Here is a 21,013-nt window from a genome sequence, read left to right as displayed (position 1 = left end):
CTGAAAGTGCATTAGTGTTTATAAGGTTGGTATATAAAAAAAGTACTATATCATTTGGGTCATATTGAATATTAAACCATTGTGTTTTCGCTAATTATTAATAGTTTAAAGAACTTGATTTCACAGACCTTTGTTGATTTTCTGCCTTGTATTTTACTTAAGTCCTGGGGTACTTGGTAAACAAAGTGTCAGAAATACAGTCTCTATCTGGCAGTAGCATTTCTTTTTTTATTTTATGAAGCCACAAAAACATAGTTGATTTGCATCATGGAGGGCATCTTGAGTTTCCCCCAAAGCAGGTGGTCATAACAACTGCAAGATTATGATTATTGTTGTCACTCTCAAGGTTTAAAACGGAGGTCGTGTTTTTTTCTTCCTAATGCTATCACACTGGAAATGCAACAATGAATGCAAGAGGTTGTATCAGCAAGATAATGAAGATTTTTTTTTACTGTGCGAAATTTGTAATTTCTATCAACTATCTTGCTTATTTCTGGGTCATCATTCAAGGTCATCATTTGCTGTTGGTGGAGACATTACCTGGTTACCACGATGCTTCTGTTGACCACTTTGACTATTCTTATTACTTCGTCTGTTTTATTTGTGTCTTTTGTGTTTGTTTCTTTCCTCTCCCAAACAAACTCAATACATTTGTTTGGGTTTGCCCCAGGAACAAAGTGAACTTCTCAAATTGGCCTTGCATTTTTGCCTTCGTCGTTATCTAAGCATTTCTTTTTGTTACCTTCTTCATATAATATGAGGACACAAAATAGTGCAAAGTTCAATGAACTCCCAATAAGAAAAATAACCATCATTTTTCATCACATTATTTTATTGAAGATATTTTACACATGGTGGATTGGAGTGTTATGATTTACAGGGTTGTCTTATTGTGAATCTGCACCTGAACATTATTAACACATTTTGGATTAATAACTCTCTAAATGTTTGTAGCAAAAACAAAATATTGACACCCTGAGAAACATAAAGAAATTAAATATATCAACCATGCATGTTAAGTGACATCTATAATATGATGTGACATTATAACAAATTGCATTCAACAAGACAGTTTGTTTGCTCAATGCATTGCCGGACACTAATTTAATCACTGTTAGTAAGAAAAAACATTGAAGTACTAAACCAGACAATGAAGTATCCACCTAACTTTCATTCTGACAGCATTGGTTCAATTCCCATTCAATGACACTATAAATGCAAGTGTGGAAGGTTGTCTCTAATGATCTCTCTATTCCCACAGAATTACTGGCAACGAGCACGGGTAGTCAAATGCCTCTCCTCTCATGTAAACTACTATAGGCTCCAGCTCCCCGAAGAAATCCCTGAAAAGCAAATGTATGAGTGATTTCATGCAATTGACCAATTAAAATGCAGAAAATCGGTCTTTAAGATTAATATACATTTTATTGATGGTTGGTTGGATGTGTTGTCTTCCCGTTGGAGAGTTGACAGTTTATGATTTAGTTGGAGGATGTGATGTAATCCCTGTTTGATAACATTTAGTTTTATCCATCATGGTCCATGCTCTCTTCACGTTGGAGTCCGAAAGGCTGAAAGTTCCATGCTTCTACAGATTATTGACTTGACATGCGACTGAGAGTAAACGGGTCATGGACGATGGCAATTTGACCTTTGACTAATCGCAGAGCTACAAAGCCACTGCACTTTTTATTATATGAACTAACAGGACAAACTATTAATAGGAGCAGTGCTAATGCCTGCGGACCTGCCTGGTTGCTCGCAGGCCTGCAACAAATACTATGTCATACAAATGAACCCTTTTGATGAACTTATACTTTGAAATACTGGGATCAAAGAATCATTTGTTAGGGTCATAATGAGACATGAATTATCCTGGTTAAAAGCTCATTTTTCTTAATTCTTTCACTGAATTCCTGTTCTTTAACGTGTCATATATCTCATCATTTTCGCCATGTGTTTTTTTTATTTATTATAACCTGCCTTGGCATACCTTAACTTAAAAGTGATTAATAAGTCCAGTTTTGTCAGTCATGTGCATGTGTTTAACTCATCACTCCTTTCTTTTTTCTTAATTGCCAGACTTTTGAGCTTCTTCTTGGCCCATTTGCTCTTACTGCCATCTCCTTTATGTCTTTGAGGAAAGCTTGGGTCTCTTTTTTTGCCCGCAAACCCATCTAAGAACAAAATTGACACGACAAGTTTAAACTCACACTAATGGACTCCATGGGGAGGCTTCCCTCTGGCACACCCTTAAGTGAGTGAGGGATAGAGAAAAATGGTATCGGAAGCTGGGAATAAGATATGAAGAGGGACTTTGGAGTTTATTGCTCTGAGAGAACTGACAGGATGATGGCAGTTTTCATTATGTGATCTCAATTGAGATAAGGGCCAATCCATATTTAAGAATGCAGTCATAGTGGGGATATACTTGTCATTTGCATTAGACTATAATCTAAGATTCCCTTTACTATAGTACATGCTGACTGAAATGACTCATTCAGTTTTTAAATCTGCCATAGAATGAATGAGCACAGTATTTGAACACATTTCTTTCCCTTTTCTTTTACTGCAAACCACATTTGTCACTATACTCGACTTAGTTGACTATTTCACTACTGCCAGGAGTTATGAAGACAGTGGCCACCAGAGGCCCTCATTAACTGAGTCAAAAAGATAACTCCAAAAGAGGCAGCTCTTTTCTGTCCAACCAGTTTCTATATTAAAAAATATAATGCAAGGTCACCTTGAGGAGGAAATTCTGATAAACAGTTGATATTACATGAACGGAGATTTTGCTTTGAATGTTGATCAATAGAGAACATTATGTGACATTTTTTGTTACCTAAACTACGCTATCCTTCAAACCCAGTTTTCTAACTGCTTTATAAATTTACACAACAAAAATACATTTATAAGAATGAGTATGTTTTATATTTCATTTAAAAAATAAATAAATAAAAGTAAGTCCATTGTCTCTTATTCTAGAAAAAATATATATTCCAGATGTACAAGACTCCTTGAAAATCCTTGTTTAGCTCCACATCTTGTCAGAAGGCACAAGCACAAACCACAGCTACCACCACTATGTTGCCAATAGTTGCCAGGACGGCAATCCACAGCCAAATCGTGTCACTGGATACTTTGCCATCATCGTCCGTCTCCGAGGGTCGGGAGTAGACGGTGTTGAGGTTGGAAGTGGACGTCTGCAAGGACGTATTACCATTATAGGGAGAATCCATGAAGACACCACTCACAGCTGGAAAATGCTATTGGGGTAAGGGGGTGGAAATGAGGAGAATGGGAAGAAGAAATTATGAACCTTTCGCAAACACCTCACTCAGAAATGTAGAAAGGTGGTATTCAAAATCTACAATGCTCAGCGCTGAACATAACAGTTATTTTTTGCAGGGGCCAGACACATCTTTTGATATGTGCATATGGCTCTCTGCTGACCTGAAAAATGATAATTTAGATATGTATTGTACTTTAAAAGTGTTTAAATTACAACAACAAAAAATGCACAAATATTTTCACATTTAAATTTTGGGTATGGCTCTCATGGAACTACATTTAAAAATATGAATTGTTTATGGCTCTCTCGGTCAAAAAGGTTCCCAACCTCTGCTTTATAGAATTATTCTTTGTTCATACAATGAATTCCAAAAAAGATACACTGGATCTTTATGAGTTGAAGATGCAGAGCAGCATACTCACTCACCATTACTATGTTCAGTTTTTCAGATCGAAAGCAAAAAAAATGTGTTGCATGAACAGAAAACAATACTTGTTTACATTTTTTATGGGTCATATGGCAGGCTGCATAGAAAGGCCCAGAGGGCGACATGTGACCTGTAGGGCGTACAATGCCCAGGTTCCGTGTAATACATGCAAGCGGATTGACAGCTGACAGAAGACGTTCTTGAGCTCAACGTTATAGCTAGAGACAAATGCACATGCAGTGGTTTTAAGATCAGGCAACTAAATTTTATGTGTATATATATATATATATATACATATATTTGAATTACAGTTTGGGATTTTGTGAGAAATGTAAGGTGTGGCAAAAGGCGCCAGATCTCCAGAAATGCATATGTCTCATTCTCAATGCGTGATAGTTCAGGACCTTTCTTAAATAAACAATGTCTTTGGCTGACCTGACGAGCCCCTTAGAATGCAAAAAAAATCTCCCGTCTACAATGGTCAATTATTATTTTGGCTCCAGGCAAACACAGCAACAACAATTTCACTGAACACATCAGTGCAGTAAATGCAGTTTTTCAGAAGTTCTTCTTTATAGTAAAGAGAAATCCACATCTCAGTGGATTTAATACTCATGGGATTAACAAAGTGTCACATGTTGGGTGGTTTTGGCTATCCTCACGCAAAAAAAACTTGCAGAGAAAGTCAGTGAGCAATCTACTGAAGCAGGAAATGAAGCCAAGATTTTGCTTAGCTGGATTTATGTGTCTAGAAATGTTATCCAGCCAGTCAATCAGTGAAGAAAGATGACACAAACAAGGAAAAGCTACAATATACAATATTTACTCCTGCATCTAACATCTCTACTGTGGAATGAGACTTTCAAAGAGGTGTTGAGTAACCTTAATCTTTTTTGGAACCCAGCCACAGCAAAAATACAAGATAAGTCCACAACAATACATTCATGCGCATTTAGTCACACAGTCTGTTCAATGAGCATTAATAACTGTTGGTGACTTATTCAACTGATTCTGACCCTTAAACTTGGGAGTGTTTCATCAAGTTAAAGCCCAAGTCCCCCATTAGCTCCATGACTATTATGAAAGTCAAATCTGCATTTACTTGGGTTGGCTGCAAAGGCACTAGGGAACATTTTAAGGATATGTCACTCTACATTTAAGCTTGAAGTTATATCTGGGGGACATCTGATGTCAAAATATTAATCAACAGTGTCAGTGTCATCATAATTTGTTTGTCTGCAAACATGTTCATTGCTCACTGTTTAGGGTCTTAATTCACTTGATTTCCTGCTTTGAGCTTGCAGCTCTCTTGTGAGTCTGTTTTTACACCCTCTGACTTGAGGGAGGATTTAAGAAACAATGACGTGACAACAAGGACACCATCAGTGTTATTTTTGTTTTCAAGTTTATTGGGGAGGAGGATTTTATGTGTTTTATGTGTCAAGTATTTAAGCTTGGATCTATACAACGGTGATATCTGTCATCAAATTTCCATGTCAGTGTCTCACAAGATATGAGACATCTGATTTTGATGTGACCTGATATTGATAGATTAAACAAACACAACATAAAGCTATTGGTATTGCCTTAATTGATCTGAACAATTGCCAATTTACTTTTATAAAGTTCCTATTGTCAAATGAATATTTTAAATTCTATAGATGAAATGTTTAATTGCAGAAAAGAGATGAGGAATTGTTATTTATATTTAGAGTTTCATGCATTATTTTGAAGTTTGACTTTTGACAGTTATATACTGGTGACTGAAAACATGAATAGGACAACAACAACAAGAAGACAATAGAATCTGACAAATTTTCACTTTATATTTTTTTCTGTCAGTCAAAACAAGTTAGAGAAAGCTGACACCAGCTCTAACACTCATAGAGGCTTCCCATTTGCTAACATAGTCAGTCAGTTGAGGACAATCAAAGCGAGAATGTTCAGTGAGACGTTAGAAATCAGCATAAAAAAATAACAAGTATAAAATGTACCAAGGAAATGATGTATTTGAGAAAACTCACTTTTGCTCATGATGAAACAAAGACCCACAGCAATATCTCCAATCTTGGAACAATCTTACACCATGTGAGCACTTTTATCCAAACCCACGCAAATGAATCAAAGAAATATAATAGTGCAGAAATTACAGTTGCAATAATTTCAAGCCTGTTTTTCATTATCCATGACAGTTACCTACTTCTGAAAAGACTGAAACAATTAAGATCAATTCATTACAGGTACAAAAATCATATTTGCCTTCAGTATGTACAGTTACATTTTTTCATCAGGTAACAAACAGTACTCCATTAACAGAGGGAAAAGAGAGAGGAAGGAAAGATTGAGGGCAAGAAGTAAAAGAGAAGTTGTACCTACAGGGGTCTGAACGTGAAGTCAGATAAAAGGTTCCCAATGTCCTCGTGTTCTAAACTGTGACTGAGACAGAGAGCCCACACAAGAGTGAAAGATCACTTTAATGAGACCTTGCTCGATGTTATGGAGAGGGAGTGAGTGCAAAGGCATGGGATGGGATGGAGAGTGAGCGAGAAAGAGAGCGACACAGAGAGGGAGAGAGAAGATGACCATGCACTCTTTAAGGACAAAGTGTATGCTTCGACCTACTACCATGAATGTGCGTGCTTGTTCTGATGGGCACAGGTTGTGTTTTGTAATATACATGAAAACATAAAAGTGATCGGACACAATGCGGACAAGAGGATTTTGTGTCTCTCTCAGATGTGACTCCACCAGAACAGATGATACACCCCCAGGTGGGATCTGAGAGAGATGTGACAGAGGAGTTCACCTGACTGAATAAAAGAAGGATGAAAGGGGATAAAAGAATTAGGTGAAAGCGAAAATATAAAGGAGGCTTGAGGAACGCATGATGGAATTGAGGGAGAGAAAAGTTTGGAGGATGAAGAGATTACAAAAAGGGATGAAATGATATAGAGACCAAATAGTGGGATATAGTTATAGGTTAGGTAAGAGAGTAAAAAAAAGTGATGTAATGTGGGTTGAGAGGCCATCAGAATGAAAAGATTATGAGGCAGAGATCCAAGCATGATGATGTTCCAGACCAGATGATCAACGGGAGGTAAAAATGACATTAAGTTGAAAGGGAAGGACACGTAGTAGGAGGTTCAGAAGATGGCAGAGAAGTGGAAGGCTGACAGTGTGATCAGTGAAAGTTAGAATTGACACCGAAATAGGTTAAATCAGAATAATAAGAGTTGGCATGACAAAATGGCAGTATGCTGCAATTGAGAATGATATAGAGATGTCAAATTCACTTAAATGAATCATCTCATCTTCAATGACTTTTGCCTGCAAGGAGGGAAATTTGCCAATGGTTACCAGTACGTTAAATATTAATATTATTTTGATTTGATTCAAGGGCATTCCATTGATTGAACTACATAATATGTACACATTTTGTTATATTTCACCGAAAGCAATAAGACATTTTTGGACAATTTTTGTTTCTGAAAGAATTCAGAGAATTCAAGGAAAACTATTGGTTTAAGATGACCATGTTTGTCAATGTTTTGCGTTTTGATCGCTTCATTTCTATAGCTGTTTACCAATCAATACATGTATTGATATATCATTATATTCGTAATTAGTAAGACCCTAACACATGTTTCTCCTCACCAAGCCAACTGGCTTCTTTTTTTAACCGTTTAGATAGCCTGTTTCAAATCAGATAATGCCTGATTCCACTTCTGCCATGTTGTGTAATCGTATCCAAAATCCCCTGCTGAAAACACAGTGGGAACTATTTAAGAATAATATTAAATTCATAAGGTCATTAACCATTTACATCTTTCCGTGTGTCACTCTCTCGGAATGTAATGCAAGTGGGCAAACGATAGCAATTGTTCTCTCTTGTTGTTCGTAGCATGCAGGCTTCAATCTCCCAAGCCATCACTCTCATCCTGATTGGACAAACTCAGGACATCCTAGAATAACATGCAATGCTGCGTGACTTGTTGGGATTAAAGATAAACATTCTGTCAATCCTCTAAATCTAATGATGAGGACATCATTGGAGCGGGACACTTCAAGAATATAGTGCACATTTAAACGTTATTGGAGACTATAACCTGAATTATTCTACCAAAGAGTGAGATTTCTGTGAGCAGATTTTGATAACAAGATGAACATTATAGTGCATGTACTGCTGCTTGCGTATAGAAGTTGCAAAGACATGGGAGAATGTGGGAAAGACCCTATTGCCTAAAGTGAGTATGTATATGTATTGCACCTGTGTGTGCACGTGCGAGCATGTGTGCATGTGTGTGATGGCTCACAATGTTACATAATGTTCTCACAAATGAAGTGGGGTTTCAGAAACTGCCTCAGACGATCCCCTCAGCACACACAACACAAATGGGAACACATACATACGCAACAGCAACACACATCAATATTGGTGACTCAGCAAGAGTAAATAATGATGAATGACATGAGTTTCATTCATCATTATTTACTTATAAGAAGAGAAGCTTTGTCTTACTCAAAGTATTCCAACGACATCCACAAAACATCCACCAAAAAACACTATATTATTCTAGAAAATAAAATTAGAAGATAAATATTTTAGGAATTGGGACCCTCTGTTTATAACTGCTGAAAGGAAAAGGACAAGAAAAAGAACAGAAGAAAAAAGGAGAGAATAAACAGCCTGGCTGCAGCCAGCTGTTCCTTTTCCGACTAAAACATCTGTCGGGGTTAGTAAAAAGACAGGAAAGAAGGAGATTAAGAGGAATAGTAGTTTTCTAATGTTATAGAATACATTTCAAAACTACACCAAAAAAAACAAACAAAAACAGTTTAGTGACATCCAACATAGATGACAATTTGCTTCATTTCAGTACATAATCTCAAATAATATTCAGTTATGAGCTTTATTCCCTGCTTTCATAGTTCAGCACTCAGGTAGTCTTCACTGACCTACCTTCTATAAAGTGCTTGATAAAAAGTCTACAATGAACGTGATAAACTTTGAAGTACAACTGTTAACAGAATGAATATACATAGGCGTGTGTGCGTCCTTTTGCTTATGAATGTGTTATCATACTTTAATGTTCCTTTTCCCTAGGAAGGCTCTAAAAAGTTACATGACATCACAGTTTTCTTGTCCTTTGGGTAAAAATGCAATTCACCCCACATAATTCAAATGACACACAGGGTGACGGTTTTCAGTTTCGGGGGAAAAAATATTTTCATAATGTCTCCTTTATTGAACCATGTAATGAAAAGAAAATACAACATCTTGAGTATGTCTCGAGGGAAAATAAGTCAGTCTGAACTTATGACACGGGGAGGGAGAAAGAATAACAGAGAGTAGAAGAAAAGGGACGGAGAGAAGTCAGCGGTCCAAGGTACGATGAAGAAACGTGAGAGGAATACAAAAGTGGCAGCGAGGGAGACACTGAGAGGTGGGGTTGTGTTCCATGGGTGGCTGAATCTTTGCTTATCTTTGCTGGAGGCGTTCAAGCTGACAGATGAGCAATGAGCAGCATACACTGACATCACTGTCCAGCTTCCATTAGGCCACTTCATATGCTCACTACACATTCATACTAAACTGTGATTGTATGTAGAATGCATCCAGGTGCACACATGTACACAGGCATTCAATTAGGACACATTTTAGTGGGTCAACCTACACAAGTCCCAAGGTGGTCAGGTTTATTTCTGCTTGAGGTCTTTAATCATATGGCATCCTCTTCCCTTCTGTTCCCCATCTGTCTCTTCTCACTCCATAAATACTCACTTGACATCAGTAAATCACAAACTAGTACAATTATGCTTTGTTCTAAGTTATTAAACTCTATGGATAAAACTTGGATATACACTCACTTACCAAGGGAGTAGGTTAATCTGGATAATCTAAAGAACTCTATTCATATTTGTTTTCATTTATCCCTTCATTTTTTATGGCGTTTCTCCTCACAAGGCTCACAGGAGCCTATCGCTGTTTAAAACTGACTGGTCGCAAGATTCCTCTCCTTTGAGCAGAATGGCCAATGAAAGGCAATAATTATGTCACATTGTTTAACATAGTATGTCAAGTAGCCTCAGTTCACCACCACTCTGATAATTGCCAAAATCAAATCGCTAATTCTTTCTATTTTTCTTTTCCAATCTTAAACCTAAAGTTTTTAAATAAGTTTTCAAAATTGGGCTGTCTAATAATAATGATGTACTTTATTTATCCTTTATCTGCTGGATAAAACTGCAAGTATTGAAGACTTATTTTGGTTATGCAATGAAAATACATGCAGTTCAATGTACACTGAAAATCCATAAATAAACTTTGTGGTCTATGAACTGTAGGTTTCAAACAAAGGCAAAAAACTAACAAAAAAAATTACTTTAGTCTAAGTAAACCACACATTTCCATTTCTGAGGCAAAGACTTTAAGAATTAATCCCCAAATGATGTGTTGCCTGCAAATTGACGTAAGTAAGAGAGATTCCACTATTCCCTATCACATGCGTGTAATGACTTTGCATGCTTGAAATGTGTCATGTTCACTACCCCCTCCTGAATGAATAAAGCATTATGGAGTTTATACTCTAGTATGCGTGCTATAACTCATGAGTCATTCGCCTGTGTGCCTAATGTGTTCAGCAGTAACGTTTCCTCAGGTTATCACTAGAGGTTGGCTCAATTCTCTACGTCTGTAATATGACAGTAAATACGAATTTGAAAATTAAATCTGAGGTCCATAGAGATTTTGGCAGCATTGATGGTAACATTTGTGATTTAAATTGTCTATAAATCATATCTGAATGGATGATTTGTCTAAAGAGAAGGTGTATTGTCAGAAGAACTTATTGCTGAGAATTCAGCCCATTTTTTTGGTTCAGCGGCTTAGCAATTTCAGAGACACATCTCACAAAAACACTCTAGAATGCATTAGGCATTCGGACAGTAGTTGGACTAAAGAAAAGGAAGTAACAACCAAGATTGTTGCCTTACATAACTAAAAATGTACAGCACTCCTATTTGCCATAAAAGACAATTACACTTAGCTTTTACCCCTGAGGGGATAAGCACTTCTACCACATTAAGCATTAAACACTTAAAATATATTTTATCACACAAGGGTAGTGCAAAATGTGTTCGGATATGTGTGTGACAAGCCAAGTTGATTTATCAAAGTGTCTGCTTCCCCAACCTACCTCACAATTTATTTTTCTTCCGTTAAAAATGATTTTTAACCACATTTTTGGAAGGGTTTCATTCGTTTCTGTATTACAACTGTCACAAAAACTCAATCAGTCATCAATAATTTACTCTCGCATTGGTTCTAGCGTCTGTTTAACTTGAAGTTCTGCTGAAGTATTTAATCAAAAGTGCTGGAAATCTGACCTTTCGCTCTGCTCTACGCAAATTTGGACAGGCATGGCTTAAATGGGCTCATTCTAACATTTCCTCCCATAATAAATGAAGGAAACTTTTTAATTGAAAGAATAGATGCAGCCATAATGACAAAGTCAAACTAAAGGTGAAAGCCATGCTGATTTCATATTCAATGACACATCAGCAGTGAGAGCAATGCCACTAGATACATGGGTCACTCTTGCCTTCGTTAAAATGACATGACATGACCAAGCAATATGAATCTTCAGAAAATATAACAAGAATGTTCCATGTCATGAAAATAGAAAATCATAACTGTAGGGATGAGTGCACGAGCTGGCAAAATTGTTAGGGTTTGTAATAAATATGGATTATATTATAACTTCTGTGTCGTCTGCCGTTTATTAATCAACTTAAATGTGTCCCTTTTAGTAGGTTCAAAAGAGAATTCTATGCCAAGCAATTGAGCACTCCAAATTAACAATGTGAGAACAGATGGATACCAGATGAGGCTTTCCATCAACTCATTCACTTAAATGAGTACCATTCACCTCTGCCTCATACTTTGCTGATAAGAGATTAAAAATTAATTACAACACATCAATCAAGAAATCTTACTGGAGCAAAAATGACTCATGCAAGAAATAAAATGTTGCCTAAACATTCTAATAGATTATTAGCAAAAGAGTAACATAATTTAAAAAAAAAATAGTCTGTGTTCTGTTTAAAAAATGCATATTGATATGAACAGCAGGAGTAATTTTTCATAGTATTCATTGTTTTCATCGAAAAACAACAATCTATATCATCCCTATTAAAAGGTTATCTTATTATTATAGAATGTTTTTGCTTCTTTTGCCACAGTTAAGTGTTAACTGTACACATGGATATCAATAATACCACTTTTAAAAATAACTATGGTGTAACATTCCTCCTACAAAAAGAACCCAATGCAAAGTATAAAGGAGAAAAAAAACACGTGGACAAGTTAGTCTTTTCTCCATTCTAATTTAAGAGCAACAGCAATTACTTTTAAAACATGTCCAAAGGCTACACAGTCCTGTACTTCACTATGGGACCTTGATAATGACGACAAGCACTGCCCTCTGGCTACCTCAAGCACTCATCAAAGGCCGATGAGAGCAAGAATAACAGGCTGAAAAAAGGGATGCTGTTTACCATCATCCAGGCAATCTAAGGGAGCGGTCATGATGGATGGAGACTCATCACTGTCAAACTGTACCGATGAGACAGACATTTTTTCTATTTTATTCTATATTTTTAAGCAAGAGCCTTTAAATAAGCAAAACAAAGATGCCACAAGAGGTGATCTAAGGCCATCATGTCGGCCTGGATTGTGACTCAGTTGTTAAAAATAAAGCCTTGCTTACATGACTCCTTTTGGAAGGCAAAAATACTTGTTTGAATTATTTCTCTTCGATGGAGCCCAAATCTTTAAATGAAGTGTTTGTAAAACATAAAAACAAAATTCTAACATGCGTAAGACATTGATTAAGCAAAGCGCTAACGGCAAAACTCATCTCTCATCTCATTTTCTAAACCCCTTTATCCTCATTAGGGTTGTGGGGGTGTTGGAGCATATCCCAGCTGTCTACCAATAAGAAGCAAGTATAAACATATACCACATAGTTTTAATTTTGTATTTGAATTTTAACTGTGTAAACATAAACCCAACCAAGACGAACATCAACATTGCTTATAAATCCATCATCTAAGAAAGCATACTACAGGTGTGAGAGCTTATGGTGGTACTTAAAATAAAATAATCCAAATAAGAACTTCAATTCACTTCTAAAGTCTAGTACAACTTTTTTCTCCAACCTTGATCTAACAGTGTAAGCCCTTGTTAGCAACAGTCATCTGTGACTTTATCATGTCAGTATTTGTAACCAATTGGTTCCGCTCCCTTACCTGTGCAGCCATGAGTGATAACTCCATCATTCCTGGATCGATGGTGGCCAGCCTGAAGGCGGAGAGATTCACTTAGTCAAGAGACTGAGCACAATATTGGAAGAAGGAGACAAAAATAAGGATTAAGAGGGTCTCCGCTGTAAAGCAGAAATGCTACAATAAACGCTCTTCGTGCTTGATGGAATAATGTATTCATTTGGCAGATGAGCAAATACACCCCCACCATTTCTTTATATTGTTGTGTGTGTCTGGAAGGGGGGAACTCCCTCCTTTATGTCTTTAAAGCTATTCTTGCAAAATGACTTATGCTGGTGTGTCTTTTTCATTCTGCACCCCAACAACATATTCTCCCATATCTGTCAGTGTTTTTTTGAGATCTTAGTTAAGAACAATGTGGTTTCTTGATTTATTTATCTTCTTCACTCTATGTATATGTAATTTTAATGAATTTGTAAAAACACATTCTGTCCTTTATTTTCCCATCTCATGCAATTATTCATCATTAAGGTGGTGGCTGCAGCTATGTTTCAAATCTTTTAAAGGTCAGGAAAATAAGCTACACTAGTGATTTCAATGGTTGCTGAACACTGTGGAACGTGAAGAGTTTAAATCACACTGCCTTATATTCCATTTAAGAAAGAGCCTCGTTTTCCCTGAGGTGCAGTAAGTCCAGCTGTCTTTCGTGAGTTTGAGCCCAAATGACTGTGCAGACATTTGGTTAGATTGACACAGTATTTCACATTTAAATGGTGTATGTTTGTACTCTATACATTCATTAATTTTTTCATTCATTTTCTGAATCACTTTATCCTCTCTAGGGTTGCAGGGGGTGCTGGAGCCTATCCCCGCTGACTTCAGGCCAAAGACAAGGGGCACCCTGTATCGATCGCAGGGGCACAAGCAGATGGAACAACTATCCACACTCAAACCTATACTTAGGGGTACTTAAGAATATATGTACGTCCATGATTTACAACTCAATTCCATTCTGTTTATTTGCAAGACTTATTGCTGCCTGTAAGTTCGATGTTAGCCATTGGAGCGCATGCACACTCTTAGGTTGTGTTTTTTATATCCCTAGGCTGATAAGACATTTATAGGGAGCAAAACAAGTTTTGAACTTGTAACAAATTTTAATTGAATAATTAAATTTAATGTGACAAGCATTTTTTAAAGATCTTGTGTGCGTACATAACAACTACTACAAAGAATGGTGTCATAAAGATAGTGATGATGTGTTTTGCATTGCCTTGCGTTGGGCCAAATAGTAACGCAAACGCACGGACGCTGGTTATTGAGCGGGTTATATTGTTCTAGTTTCACCTTCAGAAACCTGATCGAAACTCTTAAGATGGCAGAGAATGGCGAAACCGACCCAGAAGAAGGTGGCAAGAAGCTGGCATATAGCTTCCCAATTGTCAGGCACACAGACATGCCCGAGGAAATGAAGGAGGAGGCCATAGCAATGTGTATCGCAGCTTTTGAAAAGTGTTCCAACCACAATGAGAATGCAGCAAAGATGGTCAAGGACTCCATGGACAAGAGATTTGGCATCGCATGGCACGTGGTGATTGGCGAAAGTTTCGGCTTTGGTGTCACTCATGAAGCAAAGAATATGCTCTACATGTTCTATGGTGGGAGTTTGGCAATTTGTGTTTGGAAGTGCTTTTAGGCTTCCTCATCATCGATTCAATGCAATATTTTCCATCAAGCGATGAAGATTTATATATGACACTATTGATGAGGTGATCTTGGAAAGGAAATGGGAGAAAATGAACAAAGACAAGTATGTTTTGTGTACAGCAGCCATCAGCAACCATGTGACATCATTTCCAGACGACAACAATGCTTTTGTTTCCTCATCGTCACATACTGAATGACAACAAAACTATTCCCAATATATAAAATATTAAACTTGTTGGCCGAACTATGGTACTATGTATCTACAGCATATGGTTTTATTTTAATGTATCAAAGTGAATGGAATTATAACAATATATGTTGTTTAAATTGTTTGCTTGTGCGTTTCTGATGTTAAAACCCCACAGAAAACAATATCAAATGAAATATATGATCGATGTCCTTCTGAACTAAGTGTAATTATTAATTATTGATGATTTGTTTGTCTGTTTATTTGTTGTTGTATTTGTGCACTCCCTGGTGAAGCTTTAAATCTCATTATAGTACTTGTATAATGACAATAAAAACATAAAATTGTATTCATTCAATTCAATTTAATTTTTAAAAAATAATTCATTAATTTTCCGTATTGTGGTTATTTTTAACAGATAAAACACTTGAGTGTTAAGTCTCAAAATTAAAGTATATTATTTTAGTATCAAGTGAGAGTGTGCAGTGAGATTGTTCCAACAGCGTCATTCTGTGGCTAAAAGTAGTTACTGCAACTGAACATTCTTGAGTTATTAAAGTACTAAAACAACGTGAAGATAACTAATATTTCTGTGATTCGGTAATCACCTTTTGAAATTAAAACAATCAAAAGTCCACAAACATGTACTAACTCGTACTCTTCATTGACGATCGGTGTGTTTTATTATATAAATATTAACTTTTTCGCCTGCTCTCTCGCACTGGTTTAGCTCAGTGGTTACTTCAGCTAGAAACAATCTTTGAATCGCTTCTTCATTATCCCGCACTGGGATCGAACCACGGGCGCCGTCCAGTGTTTTTCTACTGTATTCCCACCAAAATTTTATTACAAAATCCACATCGATGTTAATGTAACATTTTCTTTTAATTTTAACCCTTAGAATTGCGTGCGAGGTGCTTTTGGTTGACAGTTTTGAACAAAATAGGAAGACATACACAGTAGATTTGAATATAATACCACTTGTAGTTAAATGTTCCCTTGAGATTGTTGCAAATCCATGTGAATACATGTTGATTATTCATTGAATATTGATTAGTTTAAGAACTAGGGGTAAGAAATACGCCTTTAAAAACTTGATCTAATTGACTCAACAGCACCTCTTATAGGTTGTTATATAGTAAATCAATGTTGACTTTCACTTGGAAAAGCTGTACTATATGTATTGAAATCAAGGCTTTGCAATAACAAATAACTCAGCCAATAATAATAAACGCTTTCTTATCATTTTGAACCTTAGGCACGCTTGTATAAAACGTCAATATTTGCAAGGAAGGCACATGGGTGTAACTCAGTGGTTACTTCATCTACAATCAACTCTCTCTAAGAATGCACCTTTACTCCATCCCTGACTGGGATTGAACTGTGGATGCGGTCCACTGTCTTTTCTAATTGTTGTTAACCAAAACCATGTACCGCCTGATGACGCCCGCCCCCTTTATTTTCTGGAGTGCATTACTCATCTAGTCTTCTAAACATTATATCGATTAAAGCAACGCTTTAGGAACAAAAGTGAAGGGACTTTCACTGACGCAATTTCCTGTAGCGCATGCGTAGAGATGATATTATGCTGTTGACAAATATTGTGGGAGGATCCAAACCTTAGTGTAAGTAGATCTTTGTTCATCCTCAGTAAAATAGACTCACTAAAATGTAGGTGGTGGCGCATCGCATATCGAAATACACCTAAATTTAGATTTTTGCAATTACTGACTGTAATGTGCATTTTTTTCCAGAACCCGTGAGATACGGTATTTTCTAAAACATCTGCAAAGAACCACTGGGGCCGAACGGTGTCGACAACAGTCTCGTCCATTTGGCCAAAAAGCCGAACTTCCGGCTTTAGTCCTGAAAGTATATATTTGACATATTTTCTAGTACATCATAAAGCACATAAAATACGACATCTTTTGTATTGCTAGTTTTTGTTTGTTTGGTTTCAGTGATCTTGTATATTCTGTCGGGTTGCCTTCAATGCTATGTTTAGTCCACAACTGGGACGTTCTTCAAAAGTCGCCACGCACGAGCCATTAAAGTCTTTTAAAACACACATGGGCTGTTAGTTTGTTCCTTGATTTCTATTGCAATTCACTTTTGCGTTTTCTGTTAAGATCGTGAACGTTCACCCACAGCTGGGCTGTGCGAGCGGGTAAAGGCGGGCTCCTCGTCCAGGACAATCGCCCGAAATGAAGAAGTGAGTGCGACCCCTTGTTTTCCCAAACCCGACCAAAAACATTGTATTTCATTCACTTAAATGAGAGTGTCTGCTTTGTCTTCCAGCCAACAAAAAAGCCCTGATCCAGATGATGTCACTGTCAAAGAAGAAGGTGAGAAGGTCAAATGGTCTGCAGGAAATAGTTCAATGCCTCCTGAAGGTGCAGTGGTTATTCCACCTCACTTTATTGTAGGCAGTCTGGGTTTGATTCCCTTCGGTGTGATTGTGAGTGTGAGTGGTTATCTGTTTCATTGTGCGTTATGATTGCTTGGAAACCAATTAAGGGTCTCCCCTGCCTGATGTCGGTAGTTGGCTGGGATACGCTCTAGCACCCCCTGCAACCCTTGTGCGAATAAGTGGTATGGAAGAAGAATGGGTGAAAAAGGTAGTTTTTAATGATGCCTGTTGATGATATGTCCCAACAGGTTCAGTGGCCACTGCTGAGGACCCAGCAGCAATTGCAGCCATTCAGTCTGCCTCCACATTCACTGATCAACCCATCAAATACTTATTTAAGACAGAAGGGGGAGCTGGACAGGTAGGAAGGCAACATATGCCAAATAGAGATGTAGTACTTCTATTTACAAAATTCATTTGTTGAAGATGTGGTTTCCTAACCTCAATATTTCAGATGTGAGACATTTGTAAGTTGATTATGAGTTTTTACCTTAAATACTGCATCAAGACAAAGGTGTACCTAGTCCTAATTTATTTGTTGTGTTAGAAATGACAATTTCACACTATACTTGATTTTCACAATTGCAGATTATTTTGGTAGCTTTTCAGATGCCTAGGTACTGCTTGTAAACGTATAATAGGACGTATGCCAATATTATTTTTCTTTACCTTTTCAGGTAACCTACAGGGTTATCCAGGTATCAGACGGCCAATTAGAAGGGCAGACAGATGGTGCCGCAGCAGTGAGTCTGGTCACCGGTTTTCCTGCAACCACTCAGGCCGTCACCCAGGTTAGATCACTGACATTGTTCATGAAAACACATTCTTTTTTCCACCGAAAATGGTGTAATTCCTTTATGTAATATATGAATGTCGCTTTTTATTCCAGGCTGTCTTCTCCCAGCCAGAAGGGCTCGAGGGGGATGGCAGTACTGAGACACAGTACACGTACTATCCAGCCACCATTGCCGATGCCACAACGGGAACCATGGTGACCACAGTACAAGCATCTGACACGTTGCTCAGCCAGACCACACCCACAGGTACCAAAATCCCCATGACAAAAAACAATGTTCTTCTCCATGAGTCCAAAAGTTGCTAAATCAAAAATTCTACAACGCCAGTTGTTCTGTTATAATGAAAAAAAAATGATTTCTTTTATAGGCCAGCTCTATGTGATGATGTCACCCCAGGAGGTTTTGACGGGATCCAGTCAAAGGACAATTGCGCCTCGAACTCAACCATACACCGCGTATTTACAATATTATTTAAATATGTTTTTCTAAATGATCTTTCAATCTTGATTAATATTATTTGGCATGATATTCAGAACACAAGAGGCTCCTCGGGGCTCCAGGGATGAGAAACGACGTGCACAGCACAACGAAGGTTTGCAACCTCATCAACGTTGGTAAGGTCAGTTTGATTGAAGAAAAAGGTGTTTACTTCTCTCATCCTAGTTGAGCGCAGACGTCGGGATAAAATCAACAACTGGATCGTGCAGCTGTCAAAGACAATACCAGATTGTAACATAGATTATACCAAGACTGGACAGGTGAGCTGTTTAACACTTTCTTCAGACATTTACTTCTGACAAGCAAACCATAACCCTCCATTTTTTAAGCCTTTTGACATATACTTCAAATGTTTTTACTGCATCATATTTGGGAGGGTTTTTTAACAACTCTTTTCTTTGAATTAGTGATGTCAACTTATTACTGCTCTTGTTTTGTTTAGAGTAAGGGCGGGATTTTGTCCAAAGCTTGTGACTACATCAAGGAACTCAGACAGAGCAACCTTAAATTGGGAGAAGATCTCAGCACGCTTGATCGACTTCGGATTGATAATCAGCTTCTCCGACAGGAGGTACGTTAGTGTGTAAAATAGGCACTTAGAATACTTCAAATTATAATAATATATTTGAACAGTTTTAACATACACGACTTACAATGGGATGTGTATATTTAGCATTTACGTTCACATATTGGCAATTACCAAGCAACTACTGTAAATCATTTTTATTTATTATCATCTGTGGCATCTTTTTCTCAGGTAGAAGACTGGAAATCCAAGAATCAGGTCCTGAGGAATGTGCTACGTCAGCATGGCATTGTAGGATCATCCAGTACGGAGCCACAGTGAAACGTCTTTTCGGAATACTTTTTTTGAGGACATCCACACACAGGACAAAATAGTACTTGAAATGCTTTGACTGAGACCTGTGAGACTTGTCAAGCGTGCATGATATGTATAGAAATTACGGAAAATTGTGCAAAGTATTCAACCCAGTGTCAGAAATGTACACCTTTTAACATTTTTCAGGTTTTAAAACTACGTATTTGAAGCCAATCATAGTTGGATCGCATCTGAAAGAGAAGAAATGGTCTTTGAATGCATCACTCTTTCAGCAGTTATAACAACCGTCAGTGGAGAAAGTGCCATGCATGACACGAGCAACTAATGCTACATTTACTTTATGTTCCGGTATTCATTCAAACTTAAAAAAGGATGTAATTGACAGTACAATGTCTTTTTGGTGGTTTCCTATATTCAACAAAAGACATTGTAGACATCTAATGCACTTAAGATTGCCATTTCCAAATTTTGCAATGAAATACTTTTAAACTTTTTTTTTTACTAAGGCCAAAGTTGGTTGCACATACTGTAAACCCTACAGTGCAGGGGTGGCCAACACATGGCTCTAGAGCCGCATGCGGCTCCCAGCCAAAATGAATGCAGCTTTTTCCTTCTTATCATATTTTGTATATAATGTAGTTCTTTGCCTCCTTTCATGTTTCTATTATTTCCATTCTATCTTAAAACACACATAAATTCAACAGGGCCCATTAAAAACAACTAATAAATTATTTTTAATAAATAATTTGACAGATTTGATTTTTCATGCTTTTTCTGACATAACATGTGTCTTTTGGACTCTTAAAGTTGAAAATGTTGGCTCTTTGTGTCTAAATTGTTTGCCACCCCTGCTATAATAGGACAGGAGAATGTCAAATTGTCTTATCAAGCAGATCCATTCAACCCCGAGGGTTCAATTGCTTCTACTCAGCCCGTCACATAAACCCTTGCAAGGCCTGTAAGAAAACTTGGCAAGACTGAAATGCATAGGCACAAAATGGTCAAAATTCCTCACTGCACTGTTTGGGGCAAATTGGCAAACTTTGGATGCTGGGAACACAGTGTAAATGTAGCCCAACTACTTTTTATTTTTTTAATTATCCAAGTTTTATTTATATGCTTAGAATATTGTCACCAAATAACTGTATATTTGCGTCCTTTATTCATATTGCTTTGCAACACCCTTCTGAGTTTTTATTGTTTTACTTTATTCATTATATTCCCATGCTGTTTAATTTTGCCTCACTTTGGATTGTAATTGCATTGTAACAATGTAAAAAAAAAATACATGCAACTGAGGACAATTAAGGCTTGATGATGTAGGTAGGCAACAATAAATGTATGTCATTTTACCTTTGTTTATTAAAGTTGCTTTGTAAATTAAATCCACATACAGTACTGCATTTTGCAAAGTCATTTTATTTTGTAGTTTGTGGGACGGAAGTATATTTATCTCACTTAGATGAGATGCGCTCAATGACACCCCAGAAGTAGTAGTATGCAAGGCGTCTCAGTGCCGCTCCGAATTGAAAGAACCCTTTATTTTGTAGAGGTCGCAGCGGCGGA

The 21,013-nt window shown here is 37.2% G+C and overlaps 2 protein-coding genes across 6 annotated transcripts; one reads left to right on the top strand and one right to left on the bottom strand.

Annotated features, from left to right (window-relative positions):
• Nucleotides 1–820: 820 nt before the first annotated feature.
• Nucleotides 821–13,189, bottom strand: LOC144201028 (uncharacterized protein C14orf132). Of its 3 annotated transcripts, XR_013327248.1 has the most exons (3): nt 13,032–13,189; nt 1,422–3,269; nt 821–1,343 (listed from the first exon to the last, which is right to left on the bottom strand). XR_013327248.1 is itself a non-coding variant. In XM_077723463.1 (2 exons), exons 1-2 carry the CDS (start codon nt 13,059–13,061, stop codon nt 3,051–3,053), a joined length of 249 nt encoding a protein of 82 aa, XP_077579589.1. In that variant the 5' UTR covers nt 13,062–13,189; the 3' UTR covers nt 821–3,050. The 3 variants fall into 3 exon arrangements, 1 of the variants encoding a protein (XP_077579589.1); XM_077723463.1 differs by having other exon boundaries at nt 821–3,269; XR_013327249.1 differs by lacking the exons at nt 821–1,343; nt 13,032–13,189 and adding an exon at nt 6,099–6,220 and having other exon boundaries at nt 3,119–3,269.
• Nucleotides 13,190–16,457: 3,268 nt separating this feature from the next.
• Nucleotides 16,458–20,845, top strand: usf1 (upstream transcription factor 1). 3 transcript variants are annotated; one of them, XM_077723315.1, is made up of 12 exons: nt 16,458–16,526; nt 16,656–16,773; nt 17,031–17,113; nt 17,200–17,246; nt 17,560–17,672; nt 17,989–18,102; nt 18,201–18,354; nt 18,476–18,563; nt 18,642–18,700; nt 18,772–18,866; nt 19,049–19,177; nt 19,364–20,845. In XM_077723315.1, exons 3-12 carry the CDS (start codon nt 17,106–17,108, stop codon nt 19,451–19,453), a joined length of 897 nt encoding a protein of 298 aa, XP_077579441.1. In that variant the 5' UTR covers nt 16,458–16,526; nt 16,656–16,773; nt 17,031–17,105; the 3' UTR covers nt 19,454–20,845. The 3 variants fall into 3 exon arrangements, with proteins under 3 accessions (XP_077579441.1, XP_077579443.1, XP_077579442.1); XM_077723316.1 differs by having other exon boundaries at nt 16,515–16,572; XM_077723317.1 differs by lacking the exon at nt 16,656–16,773 and having other exon boundaries at nt 16,462–16,526.
• The last annotated feature ends 168 nt before the right edge of the window (nt 20,846–21,013 follow it).

The sequence above is a fragment of the Stigmatopora nigra genome, chromosome 8 (assembly GCF_051989575.1).
Source record: "Stigmatopora nigra isolate UIUO_SnigA chromosome 8, RoL_Snig_1.1, whole genome shotgun sequence".
In the NCBI taxonomy this organism is placed as follows: domain Eukaryota; kingdom Metazoa; phylum Chordata; class Actinopteri; order Syngnathiformes; family Syngnathidae; genus Stigmatopora; species Stigmatopora nigra.
This window is presented reverse-complemented; position numbering and strand designations above follow the sequence as displayed.